The sequence below is a fragment of the Ambystoma mexicanum genome, chromosome 4q, assembly GCF_040938575.1.
Source record: "Ambystoma mexicanum isolate Mex_15411 chromosome 4q, UKY_AmexF1_1, whole genome shotgun sequence".
Classification (NCBI taxonomy): domain Eukaryota; kingdom Metazoa; phylum Chordata; class Amphibia; order Caudata; family Ambystomatidae; genus Ambystoma; species Ambystoma mexicanum.
Window position 1 is genome coordinate 634,310,148 of NC_090928.1, and position 19,812 is coordinate 634,329,959.

Sequence of the window (19,812 nt, forward strand, 5' to 3'; positions counted from 1 at the left end):
AGGTTAAGAGCCCGCAGTCCCCGATTTTATATGCTGACGATTGATTGGCGGAGCACTTTGCCAGAAATACAAAAGGCCCTGAACAGTTTTGGGTATCTGAGGCTTTTGCACACGGAGCTCCAATGTCGCACACAATATTGGCCCTGATTCATGGAATTATTTGCGTGTAAAACAAGGATTTGCGTGCCATTCTGCTCGCAGGTCCCTGTTTGACGAATGAGGATTTGCCCTCAAAATGGCATGCAAATCCCTGTTTTTTGTAACACATTGAGGTTCCACTCTTTTAGAAGTGGCCCGCACTGTACTTGGTGCCGCTGCATAGTTCCTGCACATTTTGGTAGTTTCACAGACTTAATTTTTAAACAATACAGTGGTGGAAGTGGCCGGGAGCGGTGCTCCTCTACTTTAACATTTTTTTTACTGTTCCTATACTTTTATTTTGAAAAGAAACTGTTTCGGAATGATTTTGTTTTAAAATAAAAGTGTAGGAAGAAATTGAAACTTGCACTTCAGTGCACTGCATTGAACATTCCCTTAAACAGCAGATGTGTTTGTTTGGATATTTGGATTGCACGTGGGAGGGGGCGTGGTGACACGGTTTGTGGGAAGCTGGGGCAGGCCAGCAGGGAACATAGTTCCACTACTTCTTTTTGTACACTTCGACCACTGGTCCTCGATGAAAAAAGTTGAAAAGGACATTCAGAAGAGGTGCAGGGGGCATCCTTGTTTTGGACCCTTAAAGGTGAAGATTTTGATCCAGTTTAATTTGCATTGAAGTTCCCGAGTATAGATCCCTTATAGCTAGAAGTAGATCTTTTGGACAGCCTTGGTTTTTCAATTTCTGCCACAGTTGCTCACGATCAGTGCTATCGAAAGCTTGCTCCAGATCTATACATTCGAGGTAGATTTTTACATCTCCCCTTATTATTCGCGTTTTCAAGAGACTGGTCAGTAATAAGTTGAAACTGCATCCTAGCTCCTTGACGAAACCATTTTGGCAGCAATCATAACTCTCAACTTAACACCCACTCATTCAAGCGCCTTGGGAGGACCGTGGCAAATATTTACCACAGGACGTCCAGAAGGGTGATCGGACGATAGTTCTTTGGAGCCATTCTGTCACCCTTTTTGAATATTGGCACCACCAACACTGCTTTCCAGGACATCAGGACTTTTCCCTTGAGGAGAATTCTGCGGAATAGGACCAGGCAAACCCGTGCCTGCGGAGATGCTTTTAGCATGGCTTTGGAGAGGCCATCTGGCCCAGTGGCATGCAACCAGCTTGCCTTTTTGATTAGCATTAAGATTTCCTCTCTGTCCATCTCAATTTCCCATTTTAGCCCAAATTCCTCAAATGTAGAACTATCCACTGGGACTGTTGCTTCAAACAGGCTCCCAAAATGGCTCACCCAGATGTATTCTGGTATTGGGGATGTCTTTCTCATTCAGGAGCATGCCACAAGGTCTTGTTGTTGTTAGTATGAGGGCCTTTAGGAAGAAATTCAGCCTCTTTTTGGAGGATCATTGTTTTATGGGATTTGATCCAGTTCTAATAGTGTTGCTTCCTTTTCCTTAGTAATTCCTCTTTGTTTGTTTGGAGTTTTATTTTATTTTTTGCCCTACTGCTTCCTTGTCATAAGTGTGGATCGGTTTGTGCACAGGACGCAGGTCTTTATGTTGGGACTCTCTAAGGCAGTCAAAACACTGTTGTATTCGACTCCTTCCACGTCTCGGTCTTGCCATGCTAATAAGGCCTTTGTTAGTTGAGTGACTTCATTAGGTGGTAGGTGACGTCTATTTCTTCCTCCTATCTCTAACAATTTCTTCCAAGTGTCTCTAGTTTCAGTTATCATTCTGGCACATACCGGATTATTGGGTCGTGGTCGCTTTGCACAGCCGTGGACATTACATTTGGAAGCAAATTCCAGAGACGAAAAGGTAATCCAGTGTTGCATCCTGCTTTCTGTTTTTCCATGTTACAACTCCCAGGATATCACCCTTCATGTTTCCGTGTAACATGTAAATACCTCTCCGTTTCATCTCATCGAGCCACTGTAGACCTCTATGCGTTTTCTGACCCATTTCGTCATCTTTAGATCAGGTGATCTTTGATCCGTTATGTCTAATATGTCTGATCCAGTCTATGTTTAGGTCGCCACAGATTATTAACAGAGGATCTGTTTGAATATTGTACATTTTGTCAATCCACTCTGTCGCTAGGGCTATGAAAGAGGCTCCTTCTTCAACATTCGGGTTCCTACATATTAAACAATATCAACAGGCCCCTGCTCCTATTACTGCTCTTCTCCGGATGTATAATCAGAATTTGAATGTAAGGATTTGGGTTGATTGTTTGGAGTACCCGAAGGTGAAGGCCATTTCTTAATATTGTTAGGAGCCCTGACAAGGGTTTGTCAAGCGTCCACCTTTTAGCATGATTTAGTTGCAGGGTAAAGCCATCCAGAAGCGTGGTTTCCATCAGCCAATAGTCCTGTATACATATCATATCCAGTTTATTGACAACCAAATCCATGCTATGAAACAGATGGGCAAAACCCTGGGTGTTCCAGAACCCATTTGCCAGGTTGCTTGGTTCCGAGATCTTCTAGCAGTATTCTTTGTCACTCTACGCCAAGGCGTTGGCTAGCCAGGTCCACAGCTGTTCCTCTTGGTCGTATGATTTTTCCTCATGACCTTGGAACATCATCCTTCCTAGTTTATCTTCAGTGTTTTTCCCCTGTATGTTGATCTTTAACTGGTTCTTGATAGTCGATCCTTTCCTCTCAATCTATGGGAGAGGTGTGGAGCTGGATGCAATTTCATGTCGGTTTTCTTGGGGTTTTCAAGAGTACAGCGGAAGCTTTTTGTATCTGATTTTGTATCGCAGGCTACCCACTTCACGATAAACATCATTCCTGCATTCTCATTTCTCCTTGTGTCGAAACCCAGAGTGCAGAGTTCATCGCTTGCCTCCAGAAGCAGTGTACTCAGGAAGACGGATCCCGTGTGCAGGTTTACCCTGTAATTTTCCCACTAGTCGATAAAATCCACTATCTTAATGTCGTCAGTATTGATCACTCTTAATTTAGGTATATGGTGTAACAGGCTCTTGATGTTTGAGCGATTTAGGATCAGGCCATCATCCGCTCTTAGGATCCTTTCGAGAGTGACAATAGATATACGGTTGATCTTATTGACCAGGTCTTGGGTCCCTCCTGTTGTCACTCTTTGAGCTTTCACCATCCCAGTATATTTCCTTTCATGCGTCTTTATCTGAAATGCTGGGAGTCGATCCGTTCGTGATTTTAGAAGTAGGTTACTCAAAATTTGGTCCGGTTTAGATGGGCTATTTTCCTGTTGATTTTCTCTTCTTCATTTGGCTCTTCTATCTGCCAGTGTGAGAAATGGGTGGAGATGAGCAAACTGCTGTTCTTCGGCTGGCGTTCAGGTTGGAGACTCTTACAACATTTGGTTCCGGGACGTGGTTCGACACTTCTGCAGTTTCGGTAGTGTCCCCGTCTTCATAAACCGACAATTCGAGCAGAGAATCCTCAACGCCTGATGCTTCCATAAAGTCCCCTAGTTGTATTGGGGCTACTGGTGCAGCCAGTGGCAAAGCCTTGGCCTCGATTCTTTTGCATTGGCTGGTTTTTCCCCTGCTCGTGCCAGGTATTGTAGGGGGACCTAGAAGCACATGCTTGAGATTTCTTAAAAAGCTTCTCGATCCACAGGGTTTCATTTTTCTCTGTTTCCTCATGTTTTTGATTTCATCACGAGATCCCGTTTCTTTGCTGTAATCTGATCTTCTCAGTTGGTTTTGGTTTGCTCAAATATGGAGAAGATATTTGTCTTACCAAGTTGTTGCTTGGGGGGTCACCCTGGGCAGCTGTGGGAGATCCTCCGCCTTTATGGTGATGACGGTTAGGCCCTCAGCCACCTCCACAGCTATGGTACTTGGGATAGGCACTGGTGCTGCAGGTGGAGGGTTTCTTGCTGGTTGCAGTTCCTGGGATATTTCTCTTGGGTTCAGTAGTTGAGGTATCATTTGCGGCTCTCTAGCCACAGATTAAACGTTGGTGGGAGTCTGCCTAGGCCCTATGTCATGGGTCACAGCTCCTTTGGGATTCCTTTCGGGCAACACTTGCTAGTTGACCTGCCCTGCCTATTGCTTAGTGGAACAGGAAGCGATTTCGCGGATCCCTTCCAAAAAGATCCTCTTGTCGGTCTTGCATCAAGTCAAGTAAAGATTTGAGAAGTACACCCTCAATTTCTTTTTCCCTCGCTCCTTTAATCATCGATTCTTTGAAGGACTCTACATAGACCAATTTAGAGTTTATCAGTGCAAGCAGAGTGGTCTGATCTTTGTAGTTGTCACTCAAGCTCTCATATAATTTTAGGTAGGGTGCCAATGTAATTGTAACAGTGGAGAGGATATTTGCTCCCGAAGTTGCTCAACCTAAATTCGCCTTAGATTTTTTAAAGTTGGCAGCGGTTTTCTGATGCTTCGCTCTCTTGTCTCCCAGTCCCAGATGTGATCCCTAGAGAATTCTGTTTGAGGACGATTCTTCACTAGAGGACTTGTCACTAATGGGCCTTCTCCTAGTAGGTTAAATGTACTTTTGCTATGGGAGGCAGATGGGTAGCAACAGAGCAGCTGGGGAGTCTTGAAACTTGGTTAATCTGGCTTTTTTGGCCGGGATGACTATCGCCAGATTTGCATCTTCACAAATGTCCCGGTTAGGTCTTTTCACTGTTTTTGCACTCACATCTTTAGAGAAACACAATGCTAGATGCACAATATTTTTAGTGAGCCGGGCCGCTGAGGTCAGGGCTGGCTTCAATTAAACTATTTGGGGCCGCCGGATCAGTGGAGATCCAAAGTCGTTTTGAGCAGAGCGGTTAGGACACTTCAATTCCAGATTTTCCCACACCATCAGATGTCTGGGAAGCCCAATAGATGGAATTTGGATGGGTCCCTCTGGGTCCATCGAGCTGCTTTCATATGGACAAGGGGCCCAAGTGGCTTCCTGTTGATATGGGGCATAGCTAGAACACCGGTCTCTTCTTGGTCCAATATATCGGTAGGATTCTGCAGGTCAGTTTAGGAAAAGCCAAGTGGTTGAAATGGGACCCCGGCCACTTCACAATCCAAAAAGTCAATTGAGGTGTGGGGAGGGAGTGGAGGTTTGGGATTTGCGGGAGTGTGGACCATAGCAGCTGTTAGGGAGAATTCTCTGTTTAGGCTGAATTTCCTAACCTAGCGAGTCCCCCAGCAGCTTTGCTGGATTTTTGGGGTTTATTTTTTTCTCCTGCCAAGAGTGAGACTCTTTTACCCTCACTCTTGGACATGATTTGAGTGTGTTCCTTTGACTCTAGATGTGTTTAATGGGCTATGGGGTCTTTTACTCCATAGGGCTTCATGTGTTTTTGTGATATGGGTTACACAGCACCCTCAGTGCAGTAACCTAGGGGTGTCATAGTGACCCCCAAACATAGACTCCATACCCTGGGACTGACTACTGTCTCCCAGGGCTTGTAAAGTCACCATTGACTTTACTAGTCTTGAATTCTGAACAGAACCAGTACAAACCATCATATTGTGGACGTACTGGCCGGGGCAATTCGATTGCCCCGGGGTCTGTTAGTCGAGGGGGCACGTCTCCGTCCCCCCTGATCGAGTTTTGGCTGGTGGCAGTGGATACTACTTTTTATATTCAACCGCGAATATTTCTCTATGGGATTTACCCATTGTTCGAGGCTACTATCTTTATTTATTTAATTACGATAGCCTCGAACGTACCGCCGGTTTATTTATTTATTATTAATTCTCCGGTTGGTATTTTTTGCCAAAACTCGGTTCTAAAATGGCGTTTGTGTTCTCTTCTGTGACTCCAACCCAAGTCGAGCCCTTTGTTCCACTATTTTGGCGGGCTTCTCCACAGAAGCCTCCAAAGTGGTGCCACTCTGTCTGGGGTACTTAGGAGGGGTGGAGGGGGATTTAGGCACCCTGGACTGAGTTGCCTAGGCAACTCAAGTCGCACTCCGTCCTGATTGGCCCAAGTGGTGAGCGGCCGGCTCACCACTTAGCATGTTTGAGTGACAGCTAGGCTGAGTGAATGGGAGTTTTCTGCATAAAAGCAGGGCTTTGGGGACTGGAACTTCAGAAGTCGCCACAGGACCTAAGAATCCGATGAGGGAGAAGCTGAGCCGACCTGCTACGACGACACCACCGGTGGAGCCCTGCTGAACCGTCTCACCACTTTTCCCAACGACAGAGGAGATCTCCCGCCGGAGAGTCTTCTTCCTTTGACTGGTGGGGATAACCAGTTTCACCGTCTTTTCGCCTTCCGACACATCTCGTGGCCGCCTTGCCTGTGCCAAGCACCCTGGCAACCGGAATACCACGTTTTACCACGACCGTGAAATAAAGGGTAGTACCTTTAACCGGAAAACTCTGCGGCTGGTTTTTTCCCTGGCAGTGCAACGACCTTCATCTTTCCTCCAAGTCTAGATCTTCTCTTCCTCTGGACGACGCCGAGACTTGCACCCGCTGCCAGGAACAACTGCCACCGCTGGAGGATCCTTACCACTTAAGGTACCGTGTTCCGCCTGGCTTCCCTTGCCACCGACTGTACGGGGTAGATTTAGCCCCCGATTTTCGAACCTGGGTTAGCCTGGGACACCCTGACTAAACTTTTCTGAGCCTCTCTAAACTCTTTTCGAACTCTCTGCAAGACTTTCAAAGCCTAGTGTAACTGTGTGATCTTGGGCGCATTTGTGCTCTGCTCTCTCTAAGAGTGGGCCCAGCCTATGGACTTTGGCTCACAAGTGACTTTTGCTCTTCTGCCTTGCTAAAAGTGTTCCTAAATCTTAGAGTGGTGTATCTTCACATATTCTGCCTTTTTCATGAACTTATTGGAGTGCCATCTATATTTAAGCGCTCACCTCTGTCTGGAAATAAGTGGTGTTAACTAAGACTTGTCTGATAAGGAATAAGGGTTATATATATATCATAATAGTAACCGTGTTTAGAGTGATTTACAATAAGAGTGCTGGAGTGTTTCAAACAGTGTGTGTTTAAATCAATAATTATATACTTTGATACCAAAGCTCTGGTCAGTGTTTGCTTGTGCTATCGTATCTGAGTGCCTATTGTGTATACTTTGCATACTGCCTAACTCTTCTTGAGAGAGGTCTGACTGCTCAGCCACAGCTACCAGGTAAATCTGGGTGGTGCAGACTGCTACCAAGTGGGTTTACTGCTAACACCTGTAGTCCTAAATCTTTTGCAGTGTTCCCAAAGGGAACTGCACAAGTTTCTGCCTAACAGCAGCAGTAGTCACTTGTTGGATAAAGCTCCCGCATGTCCCACTCCCCAGCATATCTTCATCAGTTAGGTCATCCCAGTTGTTGCAGGGCGCATCAATGACTATACCAGAAGATCCCTGCTCGGAGGAAGGCATGGATGGGTTCCTGACATGCCACTTCTCTTTGAGTGTTTGTGAATCCTTCTTGCGGGGTGGTGGGGGGGCATAGTTCCTTCTGGGGGGCGCAGAGGCAAGCAAGGGTTCTTGTTGTTTAAAGTGACACTTGAGATTTCCCATTTCAGAAGCAAAGTGAGATCTTTTTTTGTAGACTTGATCCATTTTGTTCCCATTTGGTTTATGTAAACCAATTATTGTGCGCTCGGTGTTGGCCTTCCATTTAACCTCGGGCATCTTCAAGGTGGATACCCCATTTTGGAGAGTGGAGCCTGTGTTATCAGGATCCTGGGCATTCACCCCCTTGTGGAGAGTTGCTCCCGTTTTATCAGGGTCTGCAAGCAGGATCGATCTTTTACTCCTTTCCGCTCGGAGGACTAGAATTAGTTTGCTTGTTAGGAGACATGTCATGAATTGTTTGGGAGGGGTGGTTGGAATAGAGAGTGCCATCAGTGTGCATAATGTCTGAGGCTGTTAGAGCCGGTTGGTCGCTAGACTCTAAAGCTGGACACCTCCTATCAGTTGGTATAAGTGTGGCTTCCCCCCTTCAGCTAGCAAGTTCAAACGTACCTGCCGTCTTGTACGTTGATGGCATCCCTCAGTGATCGTATGATCCATCCAGATTTACGGCTCCTGGCTCCCTCACGGCGAACACTCAGCAAATGCTCTGTGACACTCTGCGTTCGGAGTGAGGATTTTTAAGCTTCAAGTGCAATAGAAAGGGTGAACAGACTTTCCTCGGTCTATGACAACAGCTGAGCAGGGCACTCATTAGGTCAAGCACTCTGCAAACTCTCTGCCAATGCAACTCTCAAGAGTGCAGCCTTATGACTTTGTCAATTACTGATCAATGTCTGGATTAGACAGCTTGCTTTAGCTTAGCTGTTGCCTAGCAGCAGTGAATCAGAAGTAGCTCTCATTCCATTAGAGTGCCACCATACCAGTGTCAGACACGATTACTGCCTGATCTCCTAACTGAGGTGCCTGGTTTTCCCACCCACGAACTTTCCAAATAAGTTAAAATAGGGATGTACTTCCTAATGGATACTGCCATCATTGTCCTTCAAAAGCAAGGCTTGCCCCTTCTGATTTTTTTCTTTTTCACACCTCATGGCTGCTATTAGCCCACAGGCTAGCACAAACATAGAGCCTGATGTATTTTAAAAGTATGATAGAAATTGTTTCCTACGCTAACCCTATGGTTCATGCTGCACACACACAGAGCCGCCATGGGGACAGGAGAAAATGGATCCTTCTGGTGATTCAACATAGGAATATAGGAGACAAGGTTAAGGGAAGAGGGTGAAGGAGCTTTGAAAAATATTGTTTGCGTTCTACATAAGGAAGGATACAACTTTTAAATTTTTTTTTATAGTAAGCATCAGAGATGCCTGTTTGAGGATAATGATTTACCTAAGGATTAGATTCTGAACTTTGACGAGAACGACAGGCAAGGTGGTTATCAATTTAACACCCTTGGTGCAATTAAATATTGCCCTGTGTCACAGTTCAGTTATCTTGTAATGCTCTTCAAGTAAAACCTAGTGCTGCTCAGTTGCAATCTGGAGTAGGCCCCAATTATGTCCCTACTACTGGTCAATTATACCCTGTGGTGTTGCTAAAATATGCAGGTCAGCCCCCTCAATTATCTTCTATTGTGCTGCAAGTGAAAGGCAACATTTGTGAACAGTCTTGGGCTGCTGGGCCTTTTTCAGTTGCATCTCCAAAGATCCACTTCCTTAATATTACATTGTTTTTGTTTTTAAATGTGCTTTTAACATATCTCTTACTGCTTGATCTTGGACAGGGGCTGTTATTTTGTAGGGAATCAGTAGAGATTGACTGCGTGATGAAATAGAGATGTAACCCTTAGAATTGGAGGATGAACTATTAGAAAACGATATTAAATGAATGGTCCTTAATTGTTCTTAATTTATTGAAAATGTATATTGCTTTGCTTACTGTCAAAATGATATTTCTGTTTCTATCTAGGCCCCATTATCCCCTTCTACGACAAGAGCATTTGCTCGAAGTTGTTGCTGTGATTGATTCAGCTGATCTTTTCATGATGCCACCAAAACATATTTGCTAGAGTTTGGAGGGGAGAGCATGCATCCTCCCCGTTTTATTGGTGGTAAAATTGTCTTCTACTTAATAGGATCACATGAGGTCAGGTCTTGAATAGTTTGTATATACTTTAACACAAGTTAAACATTAACGGAAATTTGGACCCGGCCTTCAAACATAAGCATTTCTTTGCTAGTTCATTTTGTGAACATGTGCATTTTGTTCTTTCACAAATTTTCAAATGGATTGGTTTTTTTTTTTTTTTTTTTTTTTGCTTTTAGTTGCAGCCGCTGAAGAACGAAAGCCAACCGACTTCCTGATTGTAGATGGGCAGAAATTTGCTGTTGTTGGGTGAGATCATTTTCTAATGAACTTATTTGCACATGCTTAATCTGGAGCTTAAATGGTGATCTGAACAATAATGACTTGACAATCAAAGCAGCGCCTACTAGTTGAGAAAGTTTAAAAAACAGGGTGCTGAAAGGCAAAGTACAGGGCATTTCATAGAGGAAGCCATTAACAGCAAATAAATGATCCAATGATGACCATTCAAAGGAATGTTTTAAAATGTCAATTGTGTCCTCTGAGTGTTTACTTTCAGTTTAGTGCTCTTGGTATATGTTTTTACCCTTTATTTCTGTATTCGCCTACTGAATTTTACTGTATAGTTGTGGTTTTGGTGCATCTACGTCCATATGCTCAGTTTGTATGCATTTATTAGTACGACTTGTAGTGATCCTTAAGGAAGTGCAACACAATGTACTATTAACGCATGAAAAAGTAATTGAAGAAATGGATTGGGAACGGTTACTGCCAAAAATGTATGAAATCATTTGGCATCAGCAGGAAGCACAGACTGTGCATGGGACTCTGAGATATTGCCCACGAAGGGAACCCATGCCATTCTCGTTTAAACCATATCATGGTATAAGGTCAGAAGTTGACAATGCATCATCATCACAATATTAATTGGCACAGTATTTAAAATATATCATTTCCCATTTATGTTCCTTAACTGTGGTCATTGTTCCTACAAACAATTACTAATGATGTTTATAACATTGGAACATTTGAGATTTATTATGTGTAACGAAAATTACCAATATTCTATAGAAGGGAGAAAGATATTATTTGTTGATCCTTTATCTGAAAGCACTGATTAGAAGAATACCATAACATCATTTTTGAGGCTTGTGGAATCTGCTTAGATCACATGCTGTGCATAAGCCGTCATCTAGTGGAAGCTGCAGAGTATTACAGTTGTTGTTTTCGAAACTCGAAAAGGGACATCGACAGGGCGTGCCAGTAATACTATCCCTAGTGTGACGTCCACTGTACCCATGATCCTTCATGCTTCGAGGTCCCTCAGATTGTGTTTTCCACCATTCTAGACGGACGCTTATAGCAGAGTTCCTCTTTCGGCTTATAGCCATTTACTATTATCAAATTACCGATTGTTTCTTCTTACTATCCTTTATACCACTGACTATCGAAACTGCAGACGCTGGTGAAGGACAAGAAAAACGACTGTCAAAAGACTCCCGCGACGGATCCGTTTCGGCCTTGGAAGGCCGCTACGGGCTTTGGCCCACACAGTAGGGAGAGAGGGGGGAGGTCATTTTAGTATATATATGCCCCTTTTCTTACACTACATTCGCCTATCTGCCGTGTCATTCCGTTATGCACAAGACCCCCTTTAAATTTTGTCCCAAGTGCAATAGGAAATTTCTGTGGGTCGATAAACACCTTGTGTGTAACCTGTCTCCCGCAAGACCACGTCAAGTGTTCTTGTTGAGCGTGCAGACTCTTCAAGACAAAAACTTTGAAGGACCGATCTACTAAACGCTGGGACCACTACGCCAAGCACCTTGAGGCCATGGAAGTAGCGGGCGCCTTCAGCGACAGCAGCAACACTGCGGTATCCGATGATGACAGGGCTGCTCCGGTTACCCAAGCAAAGGCGCCGACCCCAGAAGACAGGCCGGAGGCCTTGTTATGGGGACAACACTCGGCGGCGGAAGCGCTATCACTTCATCCTCCACTAAACGCACAACCCACGCCCGCGACTCGACACACGTGTCGAGCAGACGTCTAGGGAGAGGTCTGTTGAATCTCTGTCCTCTGGGCACTCTCGATCCAGATCGCCACATGACGGGCCTCGGACGTCGAAGGACGGTACAGACGTCGCGTGAAAAACTCCCACCAGGGGCCGATCATCCGCAGACGAGGCTCCGGTTCTGCCCACACCCGAAATTCGACATTCTGCGTCAATTCAGGTACAAGGCCGCATACAGTCTGGATTGGCTGACTTAGTCAAGAAAGACACTTCAGGGGGCCAGGGTAAAGAGAGGGAGTCCAAGAAAAAGTCCTCTAAGACCCCTCATAGGTAGAGATCTCAGGATGTTAGGCCCACTCAGAAGAGTAAAGAACCTATATCTCATGATTCTCTGTCTTCCACCCTGAAAAAGAAGGCTCCTCCTTCTACCTTACTTCCTCCCACAGATGGAGATTTAGGGCTCCCTTCTCAACCATTGGTCATTACTAGTTCTGCCCAATGATCGGCTGAGGATATAGATGGGGTCATGAGGAGGATGTCCTTCATGGCCAACTTCTATGAAAAGGACCCTGACTATTTCAAGAGCTTCCACTCCACTCCTCCCCCACCCCACCACTGCAGCACCTTCTGGGTCGCAGATCCCTGCTCAACCCCCTGCTAAGAGGTCTCGCCCCGAGAATCCAGTGCAAGGCACATTCATTGACCTCTATGACCCGGACTCCGATCATGAAGACCTCTCTATTCAAGAGGCAGCAGCCCCTTGTTATGGGGATGATGCAGCAGACCCTTATTACGGGGATGATGAGGACCCTGAGGTTGACCCCGAGACAAATATGTATGTCATGGACACTCCTGTTAATCAAGACCCACCCGGTCATGGACTCACCCATTGACAATCAACCCCTGCTAAATGAAGTGCTCGTCAAGGCAGCAGAGGCTACTCAGGAAGAACAAGAAGATAAAGATTTTGTAGATGAAATCTTAGGAGATAAGAAGGCTGTTACTCAGTGTATCCCTCAAGTCCATTCAGCGAAAAATACAGCCATAGCTAGAGACCCCTAATCTTACGCGGGTAAACCCCTGCATAGAGAAACTGTTTGGACCTGCCCCTTCTGACATGCTGTATATCAGACGGCAACTGAAGCCTGATTCATTAGTTGTTACTACAACAAGGAAAAGGGTTGGTACTCCCCTGGCTTCCTCTGAGGCCTCAGCTGACAAGGAAAGCAAGAGACTTTACTCAATGGGCAGAAAGGTGGCCTCCTCTGCGGCATTCCAGACCAGGATTGCTAACAATTCTACCCTGTTGGCCAGCTACAACTGCCAATGGGATGAGGTCTCGGCCTTACTATCATCGGCCCCGGAACCAATTAAGTCTCAGCTTGCCCCGGTGTTCGCAGAAGGCAGGGCAGTGTTAAGCTTCTTATTAAAAATCTTGACGCTGAGGACAACGCAGGCAGGATAATAGCAGAAAGGACAATTAGCAAGCGTCACGCTTGGTAGCGCCAATCGGGTTTTAAACCAGAGACGCAAGCTACCCTTAATAACATGCCCGATGAACCCAATGTGCTCTTTGGCAAGGCCATCGAGGGTGCCTTAAAGACGGCCAAAGAAGAATACGATACTCTCAAGTCATTGGGCCAACTGACCAATAAACCTACTGGCCAGGGCTAAAACGGGAATTTTCGTCGCTCAGGTGGCCAAAATTCACAGAGGGGTTCCACATATAACCAGAGCCAATGTACTGCCTGTGGAAACAATCAGGGTAAGTCCTCCCAGAATTACCCTAGAGGAGCGTGCAGAGCCCACGGCCGCAGTAGGGGCAACTCTTCCCGAGGTGGCACCCCACCTCAAAAGCAGGGACTATCCGCTCCAGGTGCCCTCCCATGCCTCTCCAGTAGGAGGGCGCATATCCAGCTTCACCCACACATGGGAGGAAATCACCACAGACAGATGGGTGCTGTCCACCATAACAGGCGGATATTGTATAGAGCGCCTTGAGCAACCCCAGAACCCCCCCCCCAAACGACAAAAGACCCATTCCAAGGAACACCAGCGCATCCTCCTCGAGGAAATCGCCACGCTTCTACTAAAGGACGCCATCTAAGCCGTCCCGGCAAACCAGGCAAACAAGGGTATTTATTCAACTTACTTCCTTGTGCCAAAGAAAGATCTAACAGTGTGCCCAGTATTAGATTTGTGACCTGCAAACAAATTGTCAAGCCATAAAAATTCTGCATGACTACGCTACAAGAGGTAATCCCTCTACTAAAAAAGGGGGAGTACATGGCAACACTGGATATGAAAGCTGCCTATTTTCATATTTCAATGTTCCCAGCACACAGAAGATTCTTGCGTTTCAAGATAGCGAACCAGCACTACCAATTCAAAGTGCTACCCTTCGGAATAGCATCTAGTCCAAGGGTATTCACGAAGCTACTGGTGGTGGTGGCAGCAAACCTGCGCAGGGAGGCAATCCCAGTGTACCCTTACCTGGGCGACTGGCTGAGTACAGGGGAGTCTCCCCTAATTTGCAGGCAAAACATTCAGAGAACTATCAACCTACTCTTCCAATTTGGCTTTTCCATCAACAAGAAAAATTCAAGCCTAGTGCCAAGCGCAACCAAGCAGTTCCTAGGAGCAGTCATAAACACACGAGAGGGATTGGTCTTTCCATCAGAGGAAAGAGTCCAATACATGTTACTGCAAATACCACATGATCAGGCCGGCTGCCAGATATGGGTGTGCAAATCAATGCATTTGCTAGGCAGGATGGCATCTTGCATTTACCTGGTACATCACGTGCGCCTGCGACCCATGCAGGAGTGGTTGGCGAAACAATGGCCTCATGCGAGTAGTCAGTGGGACGATCTAGTGGGTGTTTCACCAACACTAGTACAAAATCTTCGCTGGTGGACAGGAGAAAATCTGTTGAAGGGGAAACCCATCTACAATCTGGAAGTACAAGCGATTGTCACGACTGACGCCTCACTCGCTGGGTGGGGGGGCTCATTACCTTCGCCACACAGCTCATGGTTTGTGGTCTCATGCGGCAGCACAGAACCACATCAATCTACTAGGACTACTGGCAATATTCAAAGCCCTTCAAGCGTTCGAGTCTCACCTAGCGAACCAATCTGTGCAAGTCCTGACAGACAGCACTACAGCGATGTTTTACATTAACAAACAGGGGGGCACACATTCTCCAAATCTGTCCCGGCTTGCGCAACTACTTTGGAAATGGGCATTCAAACAGAACATATTCCTATCGTCACAGCACGTCCCAGGGGAACTCCACACTCTCGCAGACTCATTGAGCAGAGATCCCCTACCAGAAGAACACGATGCAGGGGTCGTAGAACACCTCTTCTCGCAAATGAGGTTTCCCCACAATAGAATTTGTTCGCTACAAGCGGAAAAAAGGCAATGCCCAGACTTCGCGTCCAGGTTCCCCCAGCCAGGCTCCAAGGGGAACACCCTATAGATGAACTAGTCAGAGAAATTTGCTTATGCATTTCTCCCAACACCTCTAATGAGGAAGGTGGTGTACAAGATCCACAAGGAACAGGTGACGCTCATCCTGGTTGCTCCTATGTGGGCAAGACATTCCTGGTATCCACATCTGCGCAAACTGGCAATGTGTGATCCCATCGTGCTCCCATACATGACCAATCTGCTCACTCAACACCTAGGATTAACAGTGCACCCTCAAACTCACTCAATGAACTTGGCAGCATGGCTCCGGAAGTCAGAGTTTGGGCACCTTAATCTGCCACAGAGATGTATGGATATCTTGAAAGAATCAAGAAAGCCCAACACTATTCACTGTTATTTTGACAAGTGGAGGAGATTTGTAATTTGGTGCCAGTCTAAACAAATTAACCCCATAGAATGTACTCCTTCCCACATTTTAACTTATATGCTCCACTTGCTAGATGCAGGGTTAGTATTCAACTCTTTAAAGGTCCACCTCGCGGCTTTTTCAGCCTATACCACTTCCCACAATAAAGTCTCATGGTGGATGGTACCGGTCATCAAAGCATTCATGGAGGGAGTAAAGAGACTCCACCCTCCAATTACAAACCCGCCGCCAGGATGTGATCTCAATCTTGTACTTGCTAAACTCATGGGACCCGCTTTCGAGCCAATGCACAAGTCTGATCTCAAATACTCGACTTACAAAACTGCCTTCTTAGTGGCTATCACTTCCATAAGAAGAGTTAGTGAAATACAAGCATTGTCAGTGCAGGATACTTTCTGTGTTGTACAGAAAGACTAGCTAGTTTTACATAATCACCCTATGTTCTCCCCTAAATTCATCTCTAACTTTCATGTAAACCAGTCTATTGAGCTAACAGCTTTCTTTCAGGAACCCACCAGCTCAGCTGAGGTAAAACTCCACACACTAGATGTGAGGAGAGCCGACCTCTACTATGTAGACAAGTCCAGACCGCTAAGAAAAACCGATCAACTGTCTCCATAGCACCAGGCAGAGAAGTTGACCGCGTTTCCAAGAATGCCACCTCCAGGTGGATAGTCAGATGTATTCAATTGTGCTATTCTCTATCAAACAAGACGCTTCCTTTTACGCCTAGAGCTCACTCCACAAGGAGCACAGGAGCCACTCTGGCTTTCATTGCAAATGTCCCTCTAGTCAGCATTTGCAAAGCAGCTACATTGAGCTCAATACACACTTCCATTCAGCATTAGTGCATTGAGACTCATTCCAAGACAGATACACAGGTGGGACAAGCGGTTTTAAGACATCTGTTTTCCCATGAACCTTCTCACATCCCACCACCTTCTCCTAACACTGCTCTCTAATCTATGCACAGAATGTGACCTAAGCAGATTCCACAAGCCTCAGGAGGGATGCATTACTCACCGTAATTGTATTTCTGATGTTTGTATCTGCTTAGATTCACATGCGACCACCCTTCCTCCCCTCGGAGAGAAGGCGCGCATGGATGCTTATGAGCTTGCCTGATACGTATCTGCTTGGATACAACTGTACTTGCGCTACACTTCATGCTACCTCATGTCAGAAAAATAACAATCTGAGAGACTTTGGCGCGTGAAGGATCATGGTTATAGTGGACGTCACACTAGGGATAGTATTACTGGCACGCCCTGCCGATGTCCCTTTTCGAGCTTCGAAACAACTACTCTAATACTCTGCAGCTTCCACTAGATGTCGACCTATGCACAGCATGTGAATCTAAGCAGATACAAGCATCAGAAATATGATTATGGTGAGTAATGTATCCCTTAGTTGCTGGAACTAGTGCTCAAACATTTTCTTGCGAAATTCACTTTGCTTCTCCCTAAAACATTTGAACTCATTGCCAAAAACTTACTTTACACTGTATCAACTTAATTTTATTTCATGCAGACAAAGGTCTGCCCTTCAATATATGGGTATATCATCTGGTACGCTGCAGTAAAAAGAGGAAAAGGTGTGACTGAAGGGGAGGGTAGGTATGTGTTATATACAAAGACAAACTTGAACGTCATCGCAATGGGTCTCAGGAAATGATCAAGTGCTTCTTCACAATAGGGGCAATTGGACACCACTTTGTAGGGACCAGCCTTTACAAAAAAAAGGGTTGCAATGCTTTGAAACAAAGCAGCTGCACCCTTATATGGGATCCAATGCACAGTTGAAAAAGGTTCCCCAAACAACATCCCCACAGTTCAGTGATGTAGACAAAATGTGCATACATGTCAAAGCAACATAACATTTTGGCACTTATTTATGTAGACTTTCTGCAAAGAAACAAAACCTATTGCACAAAAAGAATCCATAACATATCAGAAGTTAGGGCACTTGAAATGTTACTATAAGAATATACCAAAGAGAGACAAATAGTAACAGTAATAGAAGCAGCCTGGTGAACATTCAGGGAAAACCTTGGAAACTAACTATAGCAAATAAAAAAAAATGCCTTGAAATGTAAACAAGCAGCAGTCTAACATCTATTATACACTAAGAAAACCAAATAGAAGCATCTTACTAACATTATTGTATGAACTGCAAAAGCACTTACTTCAACTCTAAGAATACATTTAAAAAGTATTGAAAGGTTCCTACAATTAAGTGAATGCAGTAGTCAAAAAGGGGAAAAAACGGAAACAAATCATAAAAGGTAGAAGACCTACTCATACAATAAAACCTGGAGATAAAGAGGAGGGTACTAAACAATGTAACAACTACAATCTGTGCAACAATTATACATGTATAATTAGAAAATAAAGTCCCTGTCCCAATAAAGGAACTGCAAAATATACAAAAATTCCTGGCATCACATTTTGCAAAGTGGTGTTAACAGTTAATGCAATCAGCATAACATGCACAATTCAGAATTGGATATTAAAGCTAGGGGTAGACAAGCCTTGAAGGGCTTAAATTGAATCACAGATGAACTCCTTAAAATAATGGCAAAAGTGCAGAAAAATAGTATTGTCTGTGCTGGAATCTATAAGAAATGTTAAGCAGAGGTTATGATACATGTGGTACTTCAGCTTTTCTGGTTGGCTTTCATTGTTGCATGATTTGAGTACTTTAAATCAAATTAGCTATCGAGAGACATAACCCATCATGATACTGGTCTGTTGCAATACCAGCTTCTAATTCTTGTATATTTACATAATATATTCCTGTCACTTGCAACCTAGGTGCTCCACTTCTCTATAGGCTGTTTGATCCTCTGAGTGATGCTCGGTAACCTTCCACTCTTTGAGATTGATTCTCCCTCTCCATGTCCCAGCTGTCCTCTACAAAATACAGAATACAAAAACAATAGAAAAGGTATGTCGGACAAATGCAGAGGTTCAGACTCTACTACTTCATTTGGGACTGTAGGAGCGGGAGTTCAAACTGCAAAAGATGGGGTCATTGGCTGTGCCTCCACCGCCAGTGCCTTTGGCTAATCCTCATTGGAGATCCAATTTGGGAGGGCTTCACAGGGATATGGAATCTGGCTGGTTGAAACCCTGCTGGTTTTGGCAGAAATCCCAAAAGTAAACGCACTCCGCAATCTCCAGCCAGCCTTCCTTGCAAGGTCGCAATATACCTGCTCTTATACGAGGGCAAGGTTTCCATTTCAGAAGTAGTAACTTCCCATGAACAGGTCAGTTTTCTTTTTACAGTAGGAGGCGTATACCCAGACTGGGACACCCCTTACTTTCACAACCAATGCAATATTGATAATTACCTGGTAACTACACTTCCACCGGGGTGCCAAGGCTGATTTTCACTGGAAGCTCTTAACTAGCACAAAATCCCTGGTTGAAGAGAAAGGCTGGCTTCTGCTGGTCTCCTCTGCAACGTGTCCTTCACCTATGTGTGAACAGATCTAATGGTGGAAATCTAACTAGTCCATGAGACCGTCATCAGAAAGGTGCAGATTTGCATGACCATTTTTCAAAGGTGGTCCTGAGGGTAAGCACATTGGCTGCCCGTACAGGACTTCATGTGGACCCAACCCAGCCTTTCGGCCATAGTGCTCCTAATGCCAAGCAGTGCCAATGATATTTACTGTTGTAGAGCTTGGTGAGTTAATTGTTTGTGCCATTTTAGCACTTCAGTGCACATGCTGTTTGAAGATGGTAGGGGCAATGGATATTGTGCTGTATGCTTAGTGCAGTACATAATTTAAGATGTTTGGCAAAATTGGTGTCACTATTTATACTGATTGATGCTCAAACCTTATTATGAAATCCTTGGAGAGCTTTCTCTACAGAAATGGTGTCTGCCATCTGCCATGGGGAAGCTTCCACCCACCTGGAGAAAGTGTACAAAACCACAAGCACGTACTGCAGATTAGTACATCAAATTAACTGTATATAATCGACTTGGAGATTGACAAACAGACCATTGGGTGGGGGATTCGCTTCCTGGGTGGTGCACACTTCCTTTCAGGCATAGTTCTGCAAGTATATGTTGCATCTCCTGCAATAATACTGGGCCCTGTCTGGGAATTCTGGGGTAAACTAATCGATACTTAGAGATTCAGAGACTCCAAAAAGAAAGGTGGTGATATGTGGGGTACATTTGTGAATGACTCCTTGAAGAACTTGAGTGGTTGAGTTGCAGGCCATACAGTGTCCACTTTGGAGGGCATGATGAATCTTGTTATGCTTGAACACATTTATGGCAGATTTAAAGGAGTTAAATCCTAAGTAACTGGCCATTGCTGTGATCTTTCG

The 19,812-nt window shown here is 45.0% G+C and overlaps 1 protein-coding gene across 2 annotated transcripts in view; it reads left to right on the forward strand.

Annotated features, from left to right (window-relative positions):
- VPS54 (VPS54 subunit of GARP complex) overlaps positions 1-19,812 on the forward strand; it is a 2,536,401-nt gene that overhangs the window by 1,746,225 nt on the left and 770,364 nt on the right. For both annotated transcript variants that reach the window (XM_069608186.1, XM_069608187.1), the window contains one exon: positions 9,830-9,899. In XM_069608186.1, the coding sequence (XP_069464287.1) occupies positions 9,830-9,899 (70 nt within the window). The remainder of the gene's footprint in view (positions 1-9,829; positions 9,900-19,812) is intronic.